Source organism: Heliangelus exortis, chromosome 3 (assembly GCF_036169615.1).
Source record: "Heliangelus exortis chromosome 3, bHelExo1.hap1, whole genome shotgun sequence".
Taxonomy (NCBI): domain Eukaryota; kingdom Metazoa; phylum Chordata; class Aves; order Apodiformes; family Trochilidae; genus Heliangelus; species Heliangelus exortis.
The window spans coordinates 27,655,688-27,673,796 of NC_092424.1; the positions used below are offsets into that span (position 1 = coordinate 27,655,688).

Sequence of the window (18,109 nt, forward strand, 5' to 3'; positions counted from 1 at the left end):
GCTGCTCTTACAAAATAGTTATTGGCACACATCTGGTACCACAAAGTGCAAAGGGAACTGAGGAGGCTTTTGGCCTGAAGGATATGACAGCAGTCAGAGATCAATGACTAAGCCTGTTTCCAAATTTATGAGCTGGGAATAGATCTGTTAGCTCCCAGTACTCCTTCCTAAGTATGTATTCAATGTACTTGATGTCATCTTAATGGTCAGTCTGGCACTAAATCCCACCACTCCAGAAAGCGTCAGTGTCTCAGTTTTGTCCTCTTCTAGCTCAGCATCAGATTCATGTGGTGGCAGCCCTAGGAGCATGCCCAGATGGGATCCCCTCATTTACCCCCTGCTCCACCTGGCAGTGTCCTTTTATTTGTACAGCTGTCCCAGGGGCTGCTGGTGACCCATGGGTGAGGAATCCCTGATGTCTATGCACAGTTAATTTAGCTTGGGTTAGTTCCCTGTTTTGGGTTAGTGCAGTGGTGTTCTGGAAATGGAGGGGGCACAGGGGTTGCTCCTGTGAGAAGCTGCTGGAAGCTCCCCCCATTCCAACTCCAGCTCTGCCTCTGGCCAAGGCTGAGCAGACATAGGAACCTGAATGCACCCCTGCAAGCAACAGATTCAAGAAAGGGAAACAGAAACTGCAAAAAATAAAAGACATGCGGAGCAGAGGCAAGGAGGAGATGAGAGCAATGCCAGAGCAAACACACCACGGTCAGTGAAGGAGGGGGAGAAGGTGCCTGAGCAACGATTTCCCTGCAGGCTGTATTGAGGTAGCAGCCTGTCCCCCAGCAGCCCATGGAGAACTGTGGTGGAGCAGTCCCTGAAGGACCACAATGAGGCAGACATGGATTTTGCAGACTCTCTCCCATGAGAGGGACCCCACTTTGGACCAGGGAAAGAATGTGAGTTCTCCCTCTGAGAAGGAAGGAGCAGCAGGAACAATGTGTGGGGAACTGACCCTAAACCTCCATTCCCTGTCCCCCTGTGCTGCTAAGGGGGAAGCAGGAGTGAAGCAATTCAGACCCAGTAAGAAGGGAGGGGTGTGGGGAAGGTATTAAGATCTAGTCATGTTTTCTCTTTTTCCAGGTAGATTAAATTAGGGATTTTTTTTTCTCTTCCCAAGTTGAGTCTCTGGTTTTGCCTGTTGCCGTAATTGGGGAGCGAAATCTCCCTATCCTTGTCTCAATTGATGAGCCTTTGGGCAGATTTTCTCCTCTCTGTCCCATGGTGGGGGGTGAGTGGGCAGAGGCCTGGTTCATACCAGACAGGCTTAAACAGTGGCATTTCCTAATCACACACATACATCCTAGCAACCCACTCAGATAAAGGGAGAACAGCAGGATGGTGGTTGACAGTGGGGGACTGCAGTGCCAGCAGTTACCCAAGCCCAGGCTGCTGCTGCCGAAAGAAGAACACATACCTGTGTGAAGAAACACAGTTCCCTGTAACTGCTGCTTTCTCTGTCTGGTGCACTTAATCCACCTTAACTGAATCCTAGACACTTAAATTAATATCCCTATAAAGGCACAATTCAAAGCAGGATCTAATCCTTTAGAAACCTGAAGGATGTCACATCTCTATTCTGAATTGCACAGGAAACAAATCTCTGCCGAAATTTTTCAGCAAATGTTATTTGGTGTAAGATACAGTAAGATATTAATCATGTAAGTGTAATATGGAGTAATTCCCTTTTGGTGCCACCTGTGGCATCTGCACAGAATCTGCAGAGTAGTTCAAAACTCCCCATGTATTTTATTAGAAACTTAAAATACTACTGTCCCTGCTTTTTGGATCACTACTCACCATGCCCTCGTTACACTGCTAATTGAGAATGCTGTACTAGCCTCACTTTTCTGCTGTCTGCAGACTACAGTCCACGATTTCAGGAACAAATGACCTGGAAAATTCATTAATAAAAGCACCTGGATTGCTGCTGCTAAAAGCACAGAGGTACTTCAGGAATATAACTTCCAAAAATGGCTTTCAACAATCAAAACACAATCCTTTCCAACAAAGCACCTTTTCATATGATACAGCCCTATATGGACAAATGCTTCTTAAAGCACCTTGGTGAGGGGTCAGGCATTGCCTGTTGGAGTGTGCGGGCAAGGTTTCAGTGCAAGACCTCTCCAGCTGGGAAACATTTATCACAGATGTGCATGGTCTGCCCGAGCAGGAGCACAAAGGCATTAGCAAATGGATGAAAAAGGTGATGACACCAGTATCTGTCTTTGCTCTGTCTGTTGGGGCCCCCCAGGTGCATTTAATTTGCATCTTAAAAGGAAAAAAATGTTTTCGCAAAAGGCACAGCAGGAAGCTGTCCTCTGGCTGCACAGCTCATCACAAGGCGCTGCAAAGAGAGTAGCTAATTGTTGACTCTCACATCATGCGAGATCACTCACTCGCCCAATCGAAGGGCTGCTGGCAAACACCCATGTCCAGGCCAGCAGCTGCAGAAAGCAAACTCCGTAGCTGCACCAGCTCTAGTGTTGCATCAGAAATAACCTACCAGCAGGACTATGCCCTACCCGGGGAGCCAACGGCACAGCACCACGTTATTTTGACCATGAAGGCAGATACAAACCTTGCTCCAGTCTCACTTTTGCTCCCCGTGTTTCTTTCATTGAGTGAAGTCACCCCTCGCCCACCCCGTCGGGCACGGTGCCAAGGCCCGTGGGCTGAGCAAGGCAAGGGAGCCCCGACCAGACATCCCACCAAGGACCCGGGAGTGAGGGCCAGGCGGCTCGGCGGGGTGCCAAGATCTCCGCGACCACCTTCCCCACGGAGCTTTGCCCCACCCGTCGAACCCCCACCCCTGCCGAGCCCCTTCCCTCCCTATAAAGGGTGGCGATACGGCCCAAACACCCTCCTAGCCCGCTGCCATGTCCGCGCTGCGCTTCGGGGCGTCCTCAGCGGAGCCGCCTGCCTTCCTTACGGAGAAGTGGGCGGGCGACGGGCCCGGAATGGCCTCGCCCACCCTCAGGGCTCTTCCCTTGTTGGAGCAGAGCCAGCGGTCGGCGGAGTCGTTGGAAGGAGCGCCGGCGGTCTCCCAGCGTCGGAAGCGGACCAGTTTCACGGCGGCGCAGCTCGAGACACTGGAGCTGGTCTTCCAGGACACCATGTACCCCGACATCTACCTTCGGGAGAAGCTCGCCGACGCCACTCAGATCCCCGAGTCCCGCATCCAGGTGAGGAGCGCCGGCCGCACCGCACCGCCCAGGGCCGCGCCCGGCCTCCCGCACTCCCTTACTGCCGCCCTCTCTCCCCAGGTCTGGTTCCAGAACAGGAGAGCCAAGTCCCGGCGTCAGCGGGGCCCGCCCCGCCCCGGCTCCACCGCCGAGCCGCCGCTAGACTACCCGCGGCAGCCACGCTTCGCCGCCCTGCGTCCCCCGGAGCGTCTCCGCTACGCCCTCTCCGGCCTGTCCCACATCGTACAGAACGAGGAGGGGGGATCTGCCCCCTACGAGTGGCCGCCGGCCCCCGCTTTCCCTCCCAGCTTCGAGAGCTTCCCGCCCAGCCAGCCCCGACGAGCCGGGGCCGCCTCCTTCGCGGGACCGGCGGCGGTGAGCAGCGTGGCCGGACCCGACCCGCCGGCTCGCCCCTTCTGCGGGCAGTACTCTCCTGTCTCGGACGCCGAAGACACCAGCTGCTACTCGGAGTCGGGATTGGAGTGGGAGGAGAACGCCCTGGCCGCCTTCCGCACCCTCTGAGTGCCGCCGTGGGAGGGACGCGGCCCGGGAGGTCAGGTCTTCGGACTGGATGCGATGTCCTTCTGTGCCAAACCCCATCCCGGGGTAAACTCACGTCCCTGTGCTAGCTACCTCACCCTGTTGCACTTTATCCAGTAGTAAATGATGTTACCTATTTATTTAAGAAAAATACGGGTCAGCTCTGTCATCTGAGAGCATCTTTTTACACTGTATTTAAAGATTTCTATTAACATGTTTTGTTTTCTTATTTAACCTTCTTTAGCCAAAAAGCTAACAACAAATTCAACTGTATTTTGGATATTGGCGACTGATCTTAGAAGAGTGGAGCTGGTTTGTTGTGAGTTTTTGACAGAGGAAAAAAATAAAGGTTTAAATTTTTGCCCTGTGTGTATAGCTGGGGCACAGACAGGTTATCTTACCTTGCCTTATGTGGCACAGAGAGCAGAGGTGGTGGACAGTCTAGCTGCAGGCTTTTCCCAGGTCCTGAGAGCCAGAGCTGCTGTTCAGGTGTGAACAGAGACCCAAGAGAGAGGCCTGAAGGACAGATTACAAAAAGTGCCGTAAAACCTTTTTGTCAGTATTTGCTTTAGATCTGCTCTAAGCAGCCACCCCTAAAAAAAAAAAATCTAAATTTATGGTCCAAGTAATACACCCTCAAATCATTGTCCTGCTCAAAGGACCACCACTTAAACCAAAGTTAATGTTTTATTACAGAAAAGTCAGAGGACATTTTGTGAAGACTCTAAGAGCTCTTTAAGCTTTGAATTTCAATACTAGTCTATGCTAGGGACAAGACAGAAGCAGTTTATGTGATGGCTGTTGGCCTGAATGACTGCACCGGGAACATCAAAGTTAGTAGCAATAGAAGCCTCTCTTGTAACTCATCCAATTTAATAAAGATAGTGTATGTGCATAGAAGACAATGCCAATTCTTCCTGCCTGTAAAGCTACACTTGTAAGCCTTGTAGACCAAATTGTAAAACTCCAATTATGAATGAGTGCCTGAATGCCACCAGGGTCTGCTACTTTGAGAGTACAAAAAAGGACAATGACCTGCATCCTGCTGGCAGAAATACCCTATATCAGGAATTGTGCTCCATTAGAATAAGGTCACCAAGGAACAAAATGTTTCAGTGTTGTCCTTTAACATACCTGTGACTGCAAGATCTGGGACAGCCAAACTTGTCAAGCTAAGCAGCACAGCTCAAAAAAGCTGTTCTTGAAAAAACAAAAAGAAAGAAACAAAATCAGATGTGCCCTGAGTGGATGCCTGAGGAGCTGCTAAGTTCACGGTCAGAAAGACTCAAGAAAAGATGTACTTGAAGGAAGGGACTGAAAACAAGCCAGTCAGTTGTTAGGCTGAGGCAAGGTGAATGAATATTCAACTGTAATAAACCCAACTACTAAGTTCTGCTCCTCGAGACTTAAGTTACAGTATTTGTAGTGAGCTCGAGATTCTTACTGTTCTTAGGTCACATTTAGCTGAAACAGTCATATTTGTATTTCACCAAAACTCAGCAGCATTAACTCTGAGCCAACATAACCAAGAAGAAAAATGCAGCCTCTCAAACAAGAGGTACAGGTGTTTACATTGGCTATGTGAGTTGGTCAAATGTCACATTAAAGTGCATGGATATGCTTATCACAAATGATGTATCTTCCTATTATACTACTCTGCTGCAAGGATTAAAAAACCAACAAAGCAAAACCAACAAACCACATCAACATTAAACATGTTGGAAATAGAACGTTTAATAGTCCACATGTAAAACCCATTGTACCAATGGAATCAGAGCTAATTGTGGTGGTTGATATAAAGCTTTCTGTATCCTGAAAGAAATGCATTTGCCATGAAAAGCAGGTTCCCAAATTCTATTTGCTGAACAACATTCTTGGTAGTGGCAACTGCAAGTGCCTGCAACTTCTGCCCCCCACAGCTTGCTATCATCAGGGCAAAGTTAGCCTCTTTATGTTTCTCTTATCAGAAGTGCTAGTCCACAAGAGCATGGATATGCCTGACTTTTAAGTATGCAAGCAGCATCTGTCGGGGCAGTAAGGGATTTCAGAGTTTGGAATGGAAATGCTGCTGCTGGAAATGGTAGTCCTTGCCTTTTCCTTGTGCCGGCACCAGCACCCAGCTCAGCTGGTTCTGTGTTCTGAAACAGCAGGACACTGGACAAAAAGGGACCTTCAGCAGTGTATCTCCCTGAATGAGCATTACCACAGGGTTTATAAGCAGCACATGAAAGCTACAGGGGTGAGTGCTGCTTTTTCCCGAGTTAGCAGCAAATCATGTTAGTTACTGTCAGACTAAATTTACATGCTGTGAAGTCAGGCTTTGCCACTTTTTTTTGTTTAAGTTAAAAGGGTAGTGGAGGGCAACATTTCCATCTTCTTTCCTAAACAGACAGTAACAGCACAAAATAGCAGGTAATGTAATTACAAAAGTGATTGCGGGGACCTTAACAATGTTCTATTGCATTATGAGAGGTAAAGTTCCACAGGTAACTCAGCAAAGCTAGTGTTCAGTATTATTTTGCAATATTTTGTAAATTTTCTAAATACCTTTTAAAACACCAGCTCACCTTGTCCTTCTGTTTAATTTTCAGCCAAGTAATTTCTCTTAAAAAAAAGACCTGAGACCATCTGCAAAAAAGTTTGCATTTTTGTGAAATATATCAACTCTTATAGGTCAATTTATTCAGTTACAAATTTCATTAAGAATAAAAGATTTATACATTTCTCTTAATTAACAGAACAAGTTTAGCTAAATATAAACTCTGCACTAAAGTTTTGCAGTGGCACAATACCAACACAGAATACAGAAGCTTCTTTAAACTATACAAAATTTAAAAATTGAAAATAATCCTGTTTACATATTCTTTATACATTAACATATAAAAGACCTCATTTAATGAGGCATCTAAAAGACTCAAAAACATCTCTACAGCTACCTCTGAAAATTAATTTTTGGAAATAATTCATTACACAGAAGCTTTACAAGACTATTTAAACAAACCAATACACGCTTTATACAAGATTAACATTCCAAAAGGTACTCATAGGCAGGTTGTCACTTTTTATTTTTGCAGTTTAGCTCACTGGTCATCTTTAATTATAAAAATCTTCACATGTATATATGTTGAGTATTATTGGATAACCAGTAATCTAATCTAAAAGTTGTGCAAAACAAAAAATTTGGAAAAACAGTAAGTTTAACCAGTTGTTTATGTAAAACACCAACTAAAGCATTTTTGTCCCATGGGGAGGGAACAAAAAGTCATAACCAATCTCTTCCTGGAAAGCACATTTTAATTTTCCTTCATCGGACTCCTATAAATTATGATAAATTACACGTTCCAACAAGACACTGACTGATACTAGACCTGCCCAACATCAAATCTACAGCTTCTGTCCACGGTTCATATCCTGCTGATGCTCTTTCAAATCAGGAACACTCAGCCCACGTTGTCACGAGGCTATCTGAAGGCTAAAAGAGCAACTCTCAATACCTACAAAGAAGAGTAGCTTTATGTAACAAAGACTTGCCATGTGGCTACTGAGCTGAGCCAACAGCAAGAGGTCTACAGAATTCATCTGAAGTTTTAAAAACTAAGTTCAAATTATATGGAAGTTTTCAACTTTATTATAATAAATGCAATTACTAAGATATTACCAGTTAGTAAAACTACCATATGTGAATAACAAATGGAGAAATCTAATGTAATGCTGGCCAGTAATGCTGGTTTTCTTAAGAAGCAGATAGGATATATTTAATAGGGTCCTTTCCGAGAGGTTTTCTTTTGCCTTATCTTCTGGCAGTTAGGATATTTGGTGAAGCCTATATAAAGGAAGAGGATTTTCCAGAACAACTTGCTGCACACTTGAAAGAAAATTTCAGTCTCTGTTGGTGTTATTAGCTGCAAAAGCATGTAAATTTCCCATCTGGCTCAGACCACTCTGAATATGTGCAACATGGATCTCAACATTATTCTGAAAACAACTAAAAGAAGAAAAGAAAAAGAAAGAATGTTAACCCCATAGTTAATAGTTGTGTCTGGATATTGCTACAGTGAAAGTCAAGGAACATGTCCAATACAAAATGAATCAGGAGTACATACTAAAGCAACTTGAGAGAGACAGATGTGAAAATAGCATTTGCACCTACAGCTGCATAGAATCAAGAGTTACTGACTTGTGTGAAAACTTTAACATGGTCAGAGTTAATATAACAAAAATAGGATGAAGAGATGCTAAAATACCCAAAACAATTACAGTGAAATGGAAACATCACCATGTTATTCGCATTTAGTTGAATCCATTCTCATGTGCAACTTGCAGTGTTGTTCATGGAGAAGTTTCACTAATATTTGGGGTTTATTTTTGCTTTTATTAGTGAAAAATGCTATAAAGCAGCATTTCTCAATAATTATTTTTAATTCAAAAGGCCATTCTGCTATCTTTGCAAAGAAAGAAAGTTTTGTAGAATCATCATAGAATGGGTAAGGTTGGAAAGGACCTTACAGATCATCAAGATCCAAACTACCTGCATGGGCAGGGATACCTCCCACTAGACCAGGCTGCACAAAGCCTCCATCCAACCTGGTGTTAAACACTTCCAGGGAGGGGCCATCAACAACCTCCCTAGGCAACCTATTCCAGTATCTTACTACCCTCATGGTGAAGAAATTTCCCTAATATCTAACCTAAATCTACCCTCTTTCAGCTTAAAACCAATACCCCTTGTCCTGCCACTACCCTCTGTGGTGAAAAGCCCACCCCAGCTTTCCTGTAGGCCCCCTTCATGGACTGGAAGGCTGCTATAAGGTCTCCCCAGAGCTTTTTCTTCTCCATGCTGAGTAGCCCCAACTCTCTCTGTCTGCTTTCATAGCAGAGGTGCTTTAGCCCTCTGGTCATCTTTGTGGCCCTTCTCTGGACCCCCCCAGACAGGCCTATGTGTGTAGCTTCCCATAATAATGTAGCAGTAAGAGTGTGGAAGGTATAAAGAAATACTTAGCATTCAAGTATATTTTTCTAAATTATATAATTTAGCAGCATTGTAAAAAAAACTGGTTGCAAATTGCTGGAGGCTGCAGTGTATTACAGACAAGTATCACCACTTTCTTGCTATTCCAGTAATGTTTCCATAGGCACCTGCTTGTGACAGCTGCCCATAAATGGCCCATGTAGACTAGATAGGCCTTTGATCTGGCACAATTTAGTTGTTTTTCTGTTTCTTGGTTTAAAATATTACTCATGGAAGCAGGTTGGAAGCAGCAATTGTCTCATATGCCAGCTTCTGATATTTACAGATAAGAGATTGGGTTAACTGCATAAAGAATACTGAACTATACCGTTCTGTGGTTTAAAGAACTTGTAATACATTTAGTAGTAGGATTTTGAAGTCTGAAACCGTTCTAAAATAACTTACTTGTTGCTATATATTAATGAAGGGCAAGAAAGTCTAGGTGTTGCTTCATCAATTTAGCACGTTTTTTCTTTTTTAAATCAGGTAATTTCACTGAAAGGTTCAAACAGAAAAATGCTAATTTCACACTCCCTTAAAGAAGCCCCCTTTTACATGGGGCATTCCTCTAAGTTACCAGATCAAAACCCTTAACTATAATCACTGTTCACTTCTAAATACAGCAAGAATTGCTTGCAGGCACAAAACATGTAATTAAGAATTAAATATTCAGAAAGTAATACCTGATATTTGAAGTGTCTATTGAATTCTTAATGTCATTTAATGAATCTGTTAGTGATTTAAACTCAAAGGAATTCAGGTCACCTCCTTCTGCTAGACACTGTGGGAGAAGAAAACAAAATATATTTTGTAGTTCACACAAAGAAACTGACAGCTTTAATGCTATGCATTTTATGACAGAAACAATTTTTTGCAAACATTTTACCTTAATCTGCAGTAATATTGCTGTAAGTCTAGAAATAAGATCAGTTAAATTTTCACTTTCAACACAAAGCTGTCCTGCTGTTGAGGAATTTGCTTGCCTGACAATCTCTTGAGCCTCCTCTTCACACCTGCGCCTCAGATCTGTTGGTTGGTCTGCAGGTTGGAGGCCTTGGTCAGGAGCAAGCTGCATAGATATAATGAAAAGAAATTAAGAATTAGTCTCCTTTGCATTTGGTATATGTGAAGTTACAAATTATTTCCAAGTGTGCTCACAGGTATATAGCACACAGTATCTTCCCCATCAATTATGTACATGCATGCTTATTTCAAAACTGGTTACTGGCATCAGCAAAAGCGACTGCATTCTGGTGAAAGAAACAGAGAAAGACAGACAAAGGCAGAGACAGAGAAGGAATCCAATGTAGCTGCAAGTAGTTTCATTTCACAGTGACCCCCAGCCTATGCCCTATTCCCTGAAAATTCTAGTAATTTTTTTTTTGGCTAGACAAAACCAACAAATACATACAGATACCAGCATAATCTTACCTCATAACAGTACTGTTGAACTTTATGCAAAACTTTATTTAAGTCTTTGTTTAGTTGTTCCAGATCTAGAACAATAGTTGCATATCTCCTCTGAAAATCAATGCCTATTGGCATAGAATAGGATTTCTGTGGAAAAGATAAAGCATATGAAAGCTAATGCATTACTGTACATTTGTATTTTATGAACTCATCCAAATGAATTTTCACTTGAAAATAAGATATTTGATATCCCAGTTCAGTAGAAAATTGTCAAAATACATAACATTAAACGCTAGCATTGCTGTTTAAAACTTAAGTGACAACTCTATAGTAGCTACCATGCTTTTATTCTCTTCATGAAGTACTACAATAATCTGTTGTGGTAAATACTACATACAGTGACGATGGTCCATCCTGCTAATTTCTCCAATACTTGGGTACAGCTTCTCTCTACTGCATCAACAGAAAACTATCCTGTCAGTAGAACAGTACAGGACAATATGGCCACAGGCACCCATGCTGCAGAACCCACAGATGTCTAGTAAGTTAGTGGTCACCTAGGATGACTCAGTGCTATGTATCTGTTAACAACCAACAGTTCTGCCAAAGAAAGTTACTAGAGCTTATATTTGGTAACATAGGTATTTCAGGTTAGCAGTTTTCCACAAAAAAACCCCAACAAACTAACAACAGAACACGATACTTTTTTCTTATACTGTTTTAAGATTGTGTTTTGACATTGGGTGATATTTATGAAACTGAAACAAAACATACAGTGTGTTGTAAGACTTCCACCACAAATGGCCGCTTGCAAGATGAACTGGATTATTTGCACTGCTCCTCAGCCAAAAGCAAGCCTGAGATACAGGTACCTCATAAAATCAAACCTGCATCTCTAGATTTTACACTGAGAGATAAAGCAAATTGCAAAGTCAAGAGCCTTCATCAGGAAGATCCAAGACAAAAACTCAAGATCAAGGTTTCAGTTATCATTTCAACATTCCTCATTAATCACTGAAATGAACTCCAAGGATTTACAAGTTTAAATATCAAATGAATAGGGCTTTAAACTAACACTGTAACTTTAGAATTCACTTAAGAGCAAACTGCAAACAAAAATAAATTTGACATATTTTCTGCATCTCTGGAACATCAAGAAAAATTTATTACTTTCAGACCTTCTTCACTGACCAGCCTAGTCCAGGTTAGCATTGGAAGCCACAGAATTCCCCCCCAGAGAGGAAAGGCTAAAGGTGACGATGAAAGAAATATTTCTCATCACCAGCACAATTTCTGATATGGGAGCAATCCAAGATGTGGAAACTGACAAACAGCTGAAGTAGCAGACAAAAGATGGATGGCTTGCAGTAGATGGAAGCAGATAACATCCCTTTTACTAAGGATCCATGTTCTTCTCTGGAATGATGAGCATCACCTTTACCTTGTCTTTATTGCAGGTTAAGTGAAAAAATTAACTTACCATAATTTTTAATTTGTTTATTCAAATGGCTATCAGCAAAGTTTTTACAGTTCTATTTGCATGGTAACTTGTCTATGGCCTGTGGTTTACAATACTGATATCATGATTAATTATTAATAAGATGTGCATTTGTATGTACCAATAGCTCCTCTGTTCTCTTGCTTCATGTATTTTTTAAAAATTATTATTGCCAGATAATAATGGACCGTATTCAGTACCAGTTCTGATTTTGGTCAGTTCTGTTTATTTCTGGATTCACCAGTCATACAAGGACTGCTTTTAAATCAAAGAGTAGTGTTAGTCTAACAATGATCAAATCACAATTGTATGAATTACTACCAAAGTTTGACGTTTGAACTATACCTAAATGAATGCAAAGGATTCTATTTTATTTGCGTTAAGGTATGTTATGGATATTTGAGTAGAGGGGTGCTGGAAAAAGATTCTTCAAATATATTTTAAAGGCCAAACAGCAGCTATTCAGTGGTACAAACATAGATGGTATTATCAGGGGACAAAAAAGATTAGAAGGCAGACTAAGAATGTGACCCAATAGGAAGGTAATACATCCTCTACTTTTATCAGGAAAGCCTTGAATAGTAATGGAAGCTGCTGGTTTACAAAGGCAACAGCACAAGGGAATAATTTCAGAAGTATGTTAAAGTCCTTATCTAGGCTACTACTGAGCTAAATTCCCACAATAATAAAATCCTTCAACATTCAAATATTTTACTTGAAAAAAATCAGTGTTTTTGATTTCAAGAAATTTGATTTCAAGAAATCAAAAGAATCCTCTTCCTTTCCATAAACCTTTAGCCTTCTGTCTGTATGTTGTAGAAACAAATGTCTGAATGGATGCTAGGAGAAAGTTGAGACTGACAGCTTTCAACTTTCAAGTTGACTGATAGCCATGGGTAGTAGAAGAGGCATTCTTTGGATTTTGATTTACTGATAGATGTTTACATAAAACCTGTCAAGAAAAAACAATTCTGCTGCTGCTAATTATGCTATAGCTGCTCTGGTATTGTAATTTTAAATGCAGAACAAGGCCAATCAGAGCTCTGAACCAAGTTATTGTTTTAGCCAGAAAGCTAAATAAATAAGTGCCTACTAACTGCAAAAGAAATAATTAATATCGTATCACATAAGCTTGTACCCAACATTCTGAAAGTACATATTATTTATTTCCTTACTTTATGTCAACTGACATTTGCTAACCCACCCCAATTAACATTAATCAGTATCCAAAGCATTCAAAAAGCTTTCAAAAAAAAAAGCATCCAAAGCTTTCAAAAAGGGAATATTTGAAACAACTGACCTCTCTGAATTGTATTTAAAATTTTTTTTAAATTTCACATTATAGAAAGAGATAATATATAGATTTTATCCTAGACTCTGGATTTAATTGTACCTACCTGCACTAGCTGTTAAAGCATATCCTTTTTTAAAAACTGAAAAGAAAACATTCTCACCAGCTTTTCTGCTTCTGTATTCATCTCTCTCAATTGTTTGATGTGTTCCTTCTTGATCATAAGGATTTTTGATAACCTGGTCTAAAAAAAAGGAACGATTTTTGGAATTAATAGGTCAGGTCCGTAAGCAGTTCTGAAATGTCAAAAATTCAACAATTTGTGTTTCTTTCATAATTTAAAAATACATTTCTCAGTTGTTCATCATCTCATGATGCAGAAATAAAAACTAAATAAAATTAGATTATGGATTTTTCAGATATTTTAAAAGCATTTCAAAGTACCCTAGATTGGAGAATGATAAAATCCATCAGATCACATTCCCTATAGGAAAACATATATAATTTATGGCTAGTAGGAAGCTGAAGAAGAAACTTTTTTTTTTTTTTTTTAAGCTGTTCTCAGCTGTGCCCTTAACTCAGCACCAGCCCTTTGTGTACAGTCTTGTAGTAAAACCTCATGAAGAATGCATCTATTTTATAGAGAACATCTCTGGACTTTCCATTTCTGTCTTTCATAATAAGAATACCCTGTTTCTGCTGCACTTAAGACCTACCAGGCTGAAGTGCAAATCACTCCTAAAACTATTCACTCTCTCTAGGGCCCTAAGAGAAATTCTGGCTCAGTTACAACCAGCAACAGTTTTATTACTGATGTAAACAGAGCCAAAATTTCAAGTGTTATAAACTGCAAACGGGTTAAATTTATCCTACTGGTGGAACACGGAACTTGGAAAAAAGGGATTCCTAATTCAGCATACATCTGCTCTTATATATCCTTTTTTGATTTTTCAAGTTCAGACTTAAAGCAGCAAGGTTTGTTACCCTGACAAAACCTAATGGAAAATTGTTCCAGGACCTCTTCCAGCTAATTATGAATCTTCTTGGAATTTCCACATTAAATGCATCCTTGTTCTCTTCATAGAAATTTGTTCTGCTAAAGCCGTTTCTCAGCTAAATATAGGCTCTCTATCCCAGTTTATTCATAGACAGTAAAATCATGTTTTCTCCACTGTTCTTTCATGAAAACAATGAAGCCTTTCCAGTCTCCTCTCTTATAAAAGGCTCTTGATCTCTGAAACTTTTGTATCCTTCTGTATCTTTTTTCAATTCACTGTTATCTTTCCTGAACATGAGTAGCAGGAAGCCTATACCTGTGTTCTAATTAACAGACCTGTAACCACACCTGTAAAACATTATCAATACTCTCTACCACAAATACACACCTATACCTATCTTATAACTGGATGGCAACAGATGGTCAGACACAAAGAAAATACTGCATTAGTTATCACACTTCCAATTCTAGCTGCTCATTTCTGTCCTTCTGCTGTCCTCCAATGCCCATTCCGATCCAGCATTTAAAGTTTTGCAGTGATGTGAAAAAATCAGGGAACTAATGGTAACAAAATCAGACAAAGCAGGGGAACATAGAAGTTTAAAAATTGTAACTTCTGAGCTGGATAATCTCTCTGATCTGGTTTCTAACACACCACACAGATGCTAATATTGGCAAAAAGCATGTAGGAGGAAGGGAAGCACTGTACACACTTTACACTGTCCCTGTACACTGCCAAAAAGTTATTCGTCAAAGCTGTCCTCCTTGATGATACTGGTAAGTCTCCAACCTAATGGATTCTTTATCCCCCAAACTTCCAAGGTATTTAGTGCTTAACTTCTACACTGATGGCCAGACGTCGTCAAGGATTTTCTTCTTCATATGTAGAAAATAGTAAAAAATCCAGTAATAATTTTTATATTTTTACTCCTGCATTAAGTTGCAAAGGTAACTCCTTTTCCTGCAGCAATCAAGAAAACACCAGTTCACTCTTCTGAACGTGCTGCATCAACAAATTCTCCTTAGTGGGCATGCAGCAACCCTGCAAGCACTGTATCCTTGCTTCCTTTCCAATCTGTATTTCTTTTCCTCAAAACAAACAAAAAAGGGGGACTAGGGGAAAAGCTGTAGCTGAATGCTTGGAAAAAACATCCTCCAAATATTGACTAGAATGTAAGAATATAATCAATTATATATATATATATATAATATATATACATATCAGAACATTACATATATATATCGGAACATATATCAGTTTTGACCAGAAGTACAGCCTATGAAATATTTAAGGATACATATTACATGTAAGGTGGTTTTTTTATTACTTGTTTCTTGTTGACTTTATTCTTAATAATTTTATTTTTCAAGCCATTTTTCTCCTGATACGCATATATTTGCTGACAGTAAAAACCACAAGGAATCAGTGAAACCTGTGACTAAACAGTGTAATTAAAACAGTAACTGTAATTAAATTAGTTCTCCCAAGTCCCAGTGTTTGCTTGTGTCATAGTTTTTGAGTACGAGGAACTAAAGCAGGAGGGCTTTCAGACTCTGAGCAGGGCGGAACACATAGGGGTCTATTCCCTCCCGTTTCCTGCCCAAATTCTGTAACAGGCAGATCGGAAGCTCCTCGCTTCGCTGCTGTTCCCCTGCACTCCTTCAGCACCAGCTCCCCACGTGCTCTTGGGAATCCGCATCCATCGGGTGCTGGGAAGAGCCGTGGAGCCCCCGTCCTGAGTCGGCCCTGCCGCAAGGGACCCTCAGGCACCTATCCCTGCCAGCATCGACATCGGGTTATATACATATTTGAATATATTTGTATTTTTGTTCTTTTCCCGTGTGTTACTGCCTTTCCTCTGCTTTTGAAGATCTGTTTCAGTTTTAATTTCCAACCTACAGTCTCTCATTCTTCTTTCCCTTTTCTTCCCTTGAGAGGGCGAAGGGGGAGGGCGGTAACAGAAAATAGAATTCTGTCCTCTGGTTTTTGGTCTGCCCAAACTGCTAAGCCGTGACAGCTTACAACTGCAAGTCGCACATAAAGAGAATAACCCTAACATTTATTTATCCATGTCTGCATGTGATTTAGGCTGTACTTCCTGTTCAAAATGTATTTCAGAACCTGTAAAAAAAGAACTAAGTGGCTGTGTTGAAACCTAATTCAAGGTGTGATGCGTTACTTCTATTTTGTGTAAAAGAAAGTTTTCCCATTATTTATTCATGGTGTAACAAATAATTGTCTAGCGATAGCTGTCCAGTAAGTTTTATTTATTTTCATCAAAAATTTTGTGTTCATTTACTGTCTGAATCACTATTAAATCAGAATGAAGGCTTTTACATTTTACCTTTTTACTCTACCAGTGCATAGTTAGAACATATTTAACAGTCACCTTTAACATAAAAATACCTGTGGACTGATGAAAGCAGAGCATCAGTAGTCTGTATTCACTAGTTTCACATATTTCACAACAGTGAATTTCAATTTCAGCTATTCCTAAGTTTCTAATAAAAATACTTAAAATGTTTGAAATGGTAAGTGCAAAAATAACGCACAGTCCCTCAACAAGTTATCTTTTAAGCCTTGTGATTCTTTATAAAAAAACCTGAGTATTAGCTTGTTCAGATACACAAATGCCAAAAATCTGTAGCTTTATTGTGTTCAAAACCTTCTGAAAATCCTAAATTAAAAAATACTTATTAATATACAGTCTCTTTGTCAAATGCCACAGTTGGTAATACAAGAGGTATATACTTTTAAAACTTTTTTTTACCACACATAATAACATACCACCAAAAATGGGTGAGAAATCACACATTTTAAGATTTAAATTATGTAAACAATAACAGATAATTTAACAAACTAAACAGTTGTAAAATTCAAAACACCTTAGTTTCATTGATCATACTTTGTAAGAGAAATAGGAGGGACTGGTGAACATACAGTTTAGCAGCATAAACAAAGACTAGCTTCTGTGGCTTTCAGTTTTTATCATTAATGAGGTAATTAATTTTAAAAAAATTGTATTTTTAAATTCTTAAAGTTTTCTTAGCTAAACCAGTTGCCAACCCATCTTTTTCAAGATTGTCTTCATACAATGTTTCCCCTAAAAACACTGTTAAATGGTGAAAATATTCATCTCATGTGAGCTACAGATAAAAAACTTGATTCATTTGACCAATTTCATGCACTCTAAAATATGAGATGCATTTAACAATATTATTTCTCTGTTCTTAGTAGTTTAAACACAGATCATTCCAACCTCCTTTACCATGTTTGTAACAGCTTTCATTGTTCAAGAACTCAATTGTGTATCTTAAGGTAAGCCAACATAAGCTTATATTCTTCCATCATCCTCAAGAGCAACTTGCTTCAATGAGTTTTGACATTCAAAGAATCCCAGCTGCCTAATTAACATTTGGACATCTGTGCTCTTCTAAACTGGTGTACAATAAATATTTTCTGAGGAATTATTTCATAAAGGTGAAGACAAAAACCAACCTTCTTATCTGTAGCATGTATATTTGCTTTCATGGAAAAGGGGGCTTCTTCTCCAAGAGGGTGGGACTTTACATAATGTAAAATACAGCATTATCCAATAAATGATAATGCACATGGGCAAATGTTGCATAATGCAAGCTGTCCTGGTTTGGGCCAGAATAAAACCAATTTTCTGTCTTGTAATTTTACTTTCAGCTAAGTCTCTTCTAAGCAGCTGCATTTGCTGAAGCTAACAGCAAGTCTGCTTCTAGGACTGATAACACTTGATGTTTATAGTTATGGCTAGAGAATGGTATGCAGAACCAAGGCCACTGCTTGGTTCTGAGAAACATCTTGTGCTCTGGAAAAGGAAAGGGAGTAAAGGGGTCACGCCTGCAACCCACCTTTAGAAAAACAGAACACAGAGGTGACCAAAATTGACAAAATGGAGTAGTCCATCCCATATGCATCATACTCAGTGTAAATTTGAAGGATTACAAGGGTCAACTTATTCTTTGTCCATGGGCAGCATCCTGGAAGGATTCTCTCTGTTCATCTGCCTATGATCCTGATCCGTGTCCTCCTGAATTCATGTGTTCTTAGGGGGAAGGGGGCAGGAACAGGATATCACTTTTATATATGCATCTGTATATTCTTAATAATTTTTCATCATTATTAGAGCTGTGTAGTTTAGTTTCCAATCTG

General features: G+C 40.3%; 2 protein-coding genes across 5 annotated transcripts in view; one reads left to right on the top strand and one right to left on the bottom strand.

Annotated features, from left to right (window-relative positions):
• Positions 1 to 2,876: 2,876 nt before the first annotated feature.
• On the top strand, positions 2,877 to 3,792 carry MIXL1 (Mix paired-like homeobox). Its single transcript, XM_071739771.1, has 2 exons — positions 2,877 to 3,182; positions 3,264 to 3,792. The coding sequence occupies exons 1-2, from the start codon at positions 2,877 to 2,879 to the stop codon at positions 3,702 to 3,704; spliced, it is 747 nt and encodes a 248-aa protein (XP_071595872.1). The 3' UTR covers positions 3,705 to 3,792.
• A 1,646-nt stretch (positions 3,793 to 5,438) lies between these two features.
• The window catches only part of LIN9 (lin-9 DREAM MuvB core complex component), a 46,154-nt gene continuing 33,483 nt past the window's right edge, over positions 5,439 to 18,109 (bottom strand). For 3 of the 4 annotated variants that reach the window (XM_071739769.1, XM_071739767.1, XM_071739770.1), the window contains 5 exons: positions 13,093 to 13,173; positions 10,162 to 10,287; positions 9,617 to 9,799; positions 9,414 to 9,511; positions 5,439 to 7,707 (listed from right to left, as the gene is read on the bottom strand). In XM_071739769.1, the coding sequence (XP_071595870.1) occupies positions 7,602 to 7,707; positions 9,414 to 9,511; positions 9,617 to 9,799; positions 10,162 to 10,287; positions 13,093 to 13,173 (594 nt within the window). In that variant the 3' untranslated portion in view covers positions 5,439 to 7,601. The remainder of the gene's footprint in view (positions 7,708 to 9,413; positions 9,512 to 9,616; positions 9,800 to 10,161; positions 10,288 to 13,092; positions 13,174 to 18,109) is intronic. The other variant, XM_071739768.1, reaches the window with a different exon arrangement.

Coding starts and splice junctions, on each gene's coding strand:
- MIXL1 (XM_071739771.1), top strand. CDS start 2,877: ATGTCCGCGCTGCGCTTCGGGGCGTCCTCAGCGGAGCCGCCTGCCTTC. Junction 3,183..3,263: donor TCCCCGAGTCCCGCATCCAG/GTGAGGAGCGCC, acceptor CTCTCTCCCCAG/GTCTGGTTCCAGAACAGGAG.